An 8,537-nucleotide genomic window follows, 5' to 3' on the forward strand; every position below is an offset into this window, starting at 1 on the left:
GTGTACAAAAGTTTAAAAACAACGATGCCAGAGTCATATATGCACATACAGTATTAACACACTAAAGACAATATTAATAATAATAAAAAAATTTCTTTAGGAATGAACACAGGACCATTCAAAGTGAATTTTAAAGCTGTTTTAGGTCAAGGTTGTCTCTAGATGTAAGTATATAAATTATTTTATGGAAGCATATTAAAAGAAAAGTATTGTAATTATGTTTATTACCTAATTCTGCAAGATTCACTTATTCTCAAATTCCAATACTAATACAAATTAAAGTAACAAATATAATTGTTATTCTATAAAGTACCAGGCGGTACGGTGGCGCAGTGGGTAGCGCTGGTGCCTTGTAGTTAGGAGACCTGGGTTCGCTTCCCAGGTCCTCAATGCGTGGAGTGTGCATGTTCTCCTTGTGTCTGCGTGGGTTTCCTCTGGGTACTCCGGTTTCCTCCCATAGTCCAAAGACATGCAGGTTAGATGCATTGGCGATTCTAAATTGTCCCTAGTGTGTGGGCACCCTGCAGTGGGCTGGCGCCCTGCCCGGGGTTTGTTTCCTGCCTTGCGATTGGCTCCAGCAGGCCCCAGTGACCCTGAAGTTAGGATATAGCGGGTTGGATAATGGATGGATGGATAATCTTTTTTGCAAGCTGTCTAAAGCAGCTAGTGGCTTTGGTGTTTATTTTTTTTAAACATCCTGGAAAAGATAGTTCCACATAAGAGCAAAGCAGTCAGTGTACTCCTCCATTCCAAGTTAACCACATATTGTGCAACTTTTGTAGAAGCAGTCTAAAGCAACCAGCCACCATCCAGGTATTTTTTCGCCTCATTGTTCAATGCAGGTTAGAGGGAAATGTTGGGCAGCAGTCTTTCAAATTCACATTGGAAGTTATCAATAACCCACCAAAGCTATATCCAGGTAGATAGAAACATGACAAACAAAAAAGTGTGATCTCTTTACCATACATTTAGCACCCATTAATATCCAGTATCATCAATAAAAGTGTTATTGCATAAGTACTGCACTTGGTGCCTAATAATGTCCAGCATCTATTGCTTTAGTGGTGTACCACTTGATCACTGTCATTTGTTGAAAATGTTCCTAATGATAATTTTGAGTTGTTATACCTTTTTTTTTTTTTTTTTTTTTTTTTTTTTTTTTTTTACAGAGGATAGTGAGTTTTGTTGGAAAGCTTATGCACAAGGCATTAACACCAAGTGTTAAAGAGGGTAAAAGGTTTTCATACTTCCATCACATATGGAACAATAAAATATTTAGGAGTGTATTTATGAATTATCATTCCTTCTTATTTAATCTTACGAAAAATTAGAAGAATTCAAACATAAACATGCTTACTTTGTGTTTACACAAGCTTATGACATCATGACCTATAACATTTAGATGATGAGGAAGGTAAGCGGAGGTAAGGAACGCCACGAGGCTGGCGTGTGAATGAGGAGGGACCCGCTCCCCTCCCCCTGGCCTGCTGCTTGTATCTCGGATTTGCACAAATAAATTGGTACTGCAAGTGAACTATGATACTTAGTGCAATGAGAGAAGTCGCAAAATCAACCAGAATGCTCAAGCAAATTATAGAAAAAAACCGATCTAAATCTGTTAGTTCTCTTGTGAAAAGTGTACAGACAAAGAGACAGATGTTAGATTTTATATATATATAGAGATATAGTTCACGGGCTGATTTGCCTTCTAAAGGTTGGTACTACAATGTATACTCTTAAGACATCTGATGTTACTTACCTTTTGCCACCTTTCTAGCTGTTTGGTAACATAACCCCTTTCATTTAAATAGGAAAAGCCTTTTGGAATGGAAAGAAATCTGTAAAAGAAAAAAAAGGAACTGAATATTTAATATGGCTATTACATATTTTCCCATGATTCTTCCTTAGCACAGGAGTAAATGAGACTGATAAAATATTACAGGTTACATTAATAACAACAAGTAAAAAACAGTTCTTTGGTGCTAAATTCATGCATAAACTTTCAAACATGCTAATCCAGCTACACTAGGTACAATGAGGGAACCAACCCAGAGCAGGGTACCAGTTCATTGTAGGGAGCACCAAAGCACAAACTCATGTTAGGATCTTTTTAGATTCACACATTGCCCTAAAATGCATATATTTAATGATGTCAAACGAAGCCTGGAGAACCTAGAGGAAACCCCAGCCAACCCATACGGGAGGAATAAGAAAAACCACACAGATAATGGTTGGGCATGGGATTTGAATCCATTAGGGTAGAACTGTGAGGCAGCCATGCTCACCACTCAACAATGTACAGCTTGTCATACATTGCCTAGTAATGCAAGAATGTTATCCTTTATGGCAGAGTCTGTTATTACTGGGGAAACTATGACAATAAAAATATGTTAAAATGATACACTAAATGTTTGTCTGGTATGACAAAGAACCCAGAACCAACAACTGTAAGAAACTTGATAATGAAATAAATAATACAAATTACAAGAAGTGTGTTGCAGCTGAACCAGCAGCTTTAAGGTTCCTATTAGTGGTATAAAAGTTAACTGCCACTTACATGATAAACAATCATATAGCTTGTGAACCATGACACTTTACTTCGATCACTAACCACCACATCAGCATACAGTTGAACTGATGCAGGAAACACAGGCTTGTATAGGAAATGCAAATTATACATAGAAGACAACCCTGCAAGGAATCAAATTTGTGTCCAGATACTGAAAGACAGTGGCACTATCTTCAACACAACCATTTGGCCTTGACTGTAATATAACAAAATTATACACTACTTGCAGAGTCATCAGGAATATTCCTTTATTATTAGTATTTAATCAAGTCATTATAATTCACAATACAAGAAAAGTTTTACCGTAAAAGTAGTAGAACTCCCTTATCACCAAGATGGGACAAAGCTGGCTTCAGCTGAATCAAAGCATGAAGATTGGCCTAAAAAATAATAAATTAAAAATGTATTTGGATTAAGCAAAATTATAAACCTGGATGGACAGACAGATGGATAAATGGATGGACAGATGAAAGGAAATTGGAAAAATCACTAGATACAACTGCAGTACAGTTCACAAGATGCAGAAAAGAAAAGAATACAAAATTCTTACTTTTCTCAAAATGTTGAAATATCAGTGGCATAAGTATATTTTATGTCAAACTATTTTAATCTGTTACGGAGGAACTACAAAATGCTCCCTGCAACAATTTGGAGAAAGGTCCGCATTCAGTTCACAGTTAAAAAATGTAGCACTTCAAACAGAGCAAACAATACTTTTATTTTTTATGTAATTTCAAAAATGTAATAAAAATGACAAATGCAAAGATTTTTCAAGTCGATAAACTCATTTGAATTAAGTTTTAAAGTTTGAGCATCGCCTGTTTTATTGAGGAATGTTTTTGCGGAGAATGGAAGAACAAGGAATATAATTAAATATTTGTAAATTCATAAATATAAACATAGATAGATAATATAGATAGATATAGATAAATTGATAGATGGACAAATTATTATAAAAGTAAACATGTAACAAAGTGATTACACAAAAACTGTCCATTTAATGGAAGACATATTTTCTTAGTGGTTAAACGAGGCATTCAGTTCACAGTTAAAAAATGTAGCACTTCAAACAGAGCAAACAATACTTTTATTTTTTATGTAATTTCAAAAATGTAATAAAAATGACAAATGCAAAGATTTTTCAAGTCGATAAACTCATTTGAATTAAGTTTTAAAGTTTGAGCATCGCCTGTTTTATTGAGGAATGTTTTTGCGGAGAATGGAAGAACAAGGAATATAATTAAATATTTGTAAATTCATAAATATAAACATAGATAATATAGATAGATATAGATAAATTGATAGATGGACAAATTATTATAAAAGTAAACATGTAACAAAGTGATTACACAAAAACTGTCCATTTAATGGAAGACATATTTTCTTAGTGGTTAAACGAGGCATGATGGCCTTATGATGAAAATTACACAGTCCATAGTATACTGTGAGAAGGATTAAGAGAGAGGAAAAAAAAAAACTTCAGGCAGTTATTCAAAGTCAAGTTGTTCACTAATACAAACCTACAAGGTAAGAAAACAATAGTGAAATTCAGTGTTTTTAATTAATTACTTAATTTTGAAATGTATGGTCTATTAATTATGCAACACAGTGAATCAGAATGAGTCAAACATGACACTTTATTTTATTACTTGTTCTCTTCATACAACATGAATTTTAAAAACTTATTTTTACTCAAATTTATATTTTTCAGAATTTGTAGGATTTAAAAAATGTGCAGTTTATGTTAAAATAGGTTCAGTTAATTAAACATTTAGTGGAAGAGACACCCTTCTTTAGTCTGAATTGTGGCTCCCTCTCAGAAATTTCAGTGCCTAATGAAAGCACTTGGCAGTGATCTTAAGCAACTGTATTTCTTCAAGTTATTGTGAATTTTACCAAGCATTTCTTTTTTCAGATAACAATTTAACTGTAGAGTTCACACACAGTCAAGGGTATAGCACCAGAGCTTGTTTCATGACCCAAAAATGAGTCCATTATCTGTTACTTGAATATGTTGTAACATGCATTTTTCATATAAAATGATACATTTTAAGTTTCACAAAATAAGCTAATTATTTAATTGACTAACTGTGGTGTTGACTTTCTAGATAAAATGTGGCAAGCACATAGCTCTCTGGTTAGGGAAGTAGTGACCATTTTACCCTTTTAAGAAGATATTCCAGAAGAAAGGCGGGTGCAGATGTGGCAGGGCAGTGTCTGGTTCCTATCTAGAATAAGTGGGGGAAGAAGCGGCCTCCTTAAAGTATATATTGCTGGGAAGTTACTTTGCAGACCTGGTTCAAGAGTGAAGGGACACCAGAGACAGATACAAGTAGCTTTAGCCTGATGCCCCTATTGTCAAAGTCTATGGTAAAGACCCACTGTCAGGAGGAGCAGATCAGGGTTGGGAAAGAGGAATGAAATGTCATTTAGCTTAGTGATAGCAATACATACCACCCTATACCTCAATAGCTAATAATCATAACATGCATAGGAGTAAATGAAGGTGCTGCAATTTGTTGTTAATGTTAAATGGTATAAGCAAGATTACAGAAAAAATAGTGTCTACAGATGTTTGCATTTCAGAATTTTTAAATATAATTTTCCACATCAGCAAATTAATGATCCCCTAACATGTTTAGAACTGAATCAGAATAACAAATGTACTGTATAGACATGTACTAAAATATCAACCAAACAAAAACTGTGATGCAAAAATTGAAATTTTGAATTGTGCATTTAATGTGATTTTACTTGTATATTATAAACCTACAGTGATCCACCCACCTATCGCGGAAGTTACGTTTCAGACCCATCAGCAATAGGTGAAAATCCGCGATATAGAAAGACCATATAAATATACTTTTTTTTTTTTATTATAGTTTAAACCTTAAAAAACCCCTCCCACACGCTTTAAACACATGTAAACTTATTAAAACACACTTTGTAAACACATATTATATATGGATGTCGTGCTAAGGATATGAGTAACATCTCTCTATTATAAAAAAAATCTTGGCAGGGAGACCAGGAGACAAGGCTTGATCTTCTCAGAAGACAATTTGACATCCCGCGAGAGACATTTTTAACGGTCACGCAAGACAATGCAATGAGACAGAAGGACAGCTGCTGTACAGGCTTTTAAATGATCGACACGCGGAGCGTCAAGCATAACACGCATCTTGGCAGAAGCAGCGTGAAGCCAGTAGCTGATCCGTCCACTTCTACTTAGCGTGCGTTCAGCTCCACCCCTTCACAACGCGAGCGGGAGAGATGCGAAGTGTCAGGAATATAGCGCGCCTCCGGGGGGGTTGAGCAAAGCGATTGAGATCAGATCATCTCGGAGAGACACTTTGACGACACACAAGACTAGACATTACAACCTTAGGAAGCAAAACCCGTGAGGTGGTGACCTTTGCACGTCACACCCTACTTACAAACAATTTAAAACAAGTTCACGAACATCTAACCTCGCAGTTGTTGGAATGCTTTTGGCAGACAAACTTCAGGTGTTCCCAGCTCTTAAAACAACGACAAGCAGAACACGCAGCTTGCCAGCAGCAGCTGCAGCAAGCCAGCGTGCGTTCAGCCCTCACACCCCCCTCCCCTCCTCCTCCTTCAGAACGCTAGCGACAGAGATGCGAAATGGCAAAAGGACAGCTGCTGTACATGCTTTTAAGTGATTGACGCAAAGCACGACAAGCATAACACACAGCTGGCCAGCAGCAAGACACCTGCTGAACTGATCTCAACTCTTTAGCATGCATTCAGACCCCCCCCTTCACAATGCGAGCAACATTATAAGTCCTGTGAGAAGGAGATTTAACCATGTCTGGGGCAGGAAATAAAGGACAAATATTGTTTTTACAAAAGTTGTAAAGTAAAAATGAAAATAATGCATATTTAACAATTCCCATGAAAATAACAATCTCTTTAAATTGTTTATCCAATAAACCAAACCCGGGGGTGGGTGAGCAGGGGGCGGAGCCCCCTAGTAATAATAATAAATCCGCGATGTAGTGGGGGCGCGATAACTGAACCGCAATATAGCGGGGGATCACTGTATTACCTATGATGGATCTGAAAGAAAGGATCTGGTCATTGGCAAAAGTGCATACAAGGGGTGATCTAATATGATCTATACTAATAAAAGGCAAAGCCCTCACTGACTCACTGACTGACTGACTGACTGACTCACTCATCACTAATTCTCCAACTTCCCGTGTAGGTAGAAGTGTGAAATTTGGCAGGCTCATTCCTTACAGCTTACTTACAAAAGTTAGGCAGGTTTTATTTCGAAATTATACGCGTAATGGTCATAACTGGAACCTGTTTGACTGACTCACTCATCACTAATTCTCCAACTTCCCGTGTAGGTAGAAGTCTGAAATTTGGCAGGCTCATTCCTTACAGCTTACTTACAAAAGTTAGGCAGGTTTTATTTCGAAATTCTACGCGTAATGGTCATAACTGGAACCTGTTTGACTGACTCATTCATCACTAATTCTCCAACTTCCCGTGTAGGTAGAAGGCTGAAATTTGGCAGGCTCATTCCTTACAGCTTACTTACAAAAGTTAGGCAGGTTTCATTTCGAAATTCTATGTGTAATGGTCATAACTGGAACCTGTTTTTTGTCCACATACTCTAATGGAGGAGGCGGAGTCACGTATCGCGTCATCACGTATTACGCCTCCTACGTAATCACATGAACTGAAAACGAGGAAGAGATTTACAGCACAAGTTAAACGCGGGAACGAAGGTAAATGACGTTAATTGTTGACTGTCTTTTAATACTGTGTACTTGTTGAGTGTCTTTTAATACTGTGTAAGCATACATATTAACACATGTGCAATTAAACGTGTGCATTTACGGGGTGATTTCTCAGGCTTAAAACCTCGCCTTTTATTAAAAAGGTAAATGCAAACTCTTTTCATTCTGAAGGGCACAAACCACGTTAGATTTCAGCCGTTAAACGCGGAAAAATGTCAGTACACCAGATAAATAAGCGCAACATATTATCAGTTGTATTGTATGCTTACAATACATATAGAAATGTGTTAATCGTTAACTAATATTATGGGATGGTGTTTTTCGACTCGCGCTTTGATTTAAACGATTGCATGTCTTGGTGGGTTTGCGTAGCTTATTGTCAATATCTTTACAGCTCTTTTTAAGACTTAATTTAAAAAGGTTTTCTTTTCTTCTTAATAAAAATTTAAAAGCAGTACTTTAAAAGCAGCGCTCACTTCACTCCCTTACGGGAATCGAACCTCGGACGTCAGCGCTAGAGGCTAAGCCCCTAAAATTGCGCCACGGCGTGTGGTTCGTTTATTTGACAGCATGTAGATCGGGGTAATTACATTCACGGCATTCGTAGTCTGATTCACAATCTGATTGTATGGGTGGTTACCTACCAGGTAACGCTTATGGTTAGCCAGCAAGTCATCTCGAAGTGATCACTCGAGTGAACGCAGCTTCACAAAAAAACAGATCCTTAACAAACTGTTATTGGTATATTTTCCCTCAATTTTAAAAGGTTTTCTTTTCTTCTTAATAAAAATTTAAAAGCAGTACTTCGCCGGTGCGAAGCGCGGGGATTTGAGCGACTGACGCATACAGACATATTCATGAGTGCAGGTACTTCGGAAAGAAAGCACCGTGTAAACCTAAACTTTAAATTAAGTTCATAGACCTACAAAAGTTTGCCATTGATTTGAGGCAAGATTGCTTTTCTCCTGTACAACTATACGTTGCATTCTTAACAGTAAGCTTGCACGGCTTGGTCATATTACAACCTGAGTGCTGAACTGACAATGTCGTATACAAACAGAACTATAACAATCGTAATAAACAAACAAAAAAAAAAGCGAAGAACCCTTGGATTTAATAAAAAGGCTCTTTCCTTGGCGAAGCAAGGAAAAAGGAAGACCTTATATGGCGTTCGTTTATAAAACAGCGGAAAAGCT

The 8,537-nt window shown here is 36.9% G+C and overlaps 1 protein-coding gene across 1 annotated transcript in view; it reads right to left on the reverse strand.

Moving 5' to 3' along the window:
* LOC114652861 (rapamycin-insensitive companion of mTOR-like) overlaps nt 1-8,537 on the reverse strand; it is a 164,283-nt gene that overhangs the window by 23,228 nt on the left and 132,518 nt on the right. The window contains exons 24-25 of the mRNA XM_051927674.1: nt 2,873-2,949; nt 1,760-1,838 (exon numbers count right to left, since the gene is read on the reverse strand). Coding sequence (XP_051783634.1) covers nt 1,760-1,838; nt 2,873-2,949 — 156 coding nt within the window. The remainder of the gene's footprint in view (nt 1-1,759; nt 1,839-2,872; nt 2,950-8,537) is intronic.

This window comes from Erpetoichthys calabaricus, chromosome 5, assembly GCF_900747795.2.
Source record: "Erpetoichthys calabaricus chromosome 5, fErpCal1.3, whole genome shotgun sequence".
Classification (NCBI taxonomy): domain Eukaryota; kingdom Metazoa; phylum Chordata; class Cladistia; order Polypteriformes; family Polypteridae; genus Erpetoichthys; species Erpetoichthys calabaricus.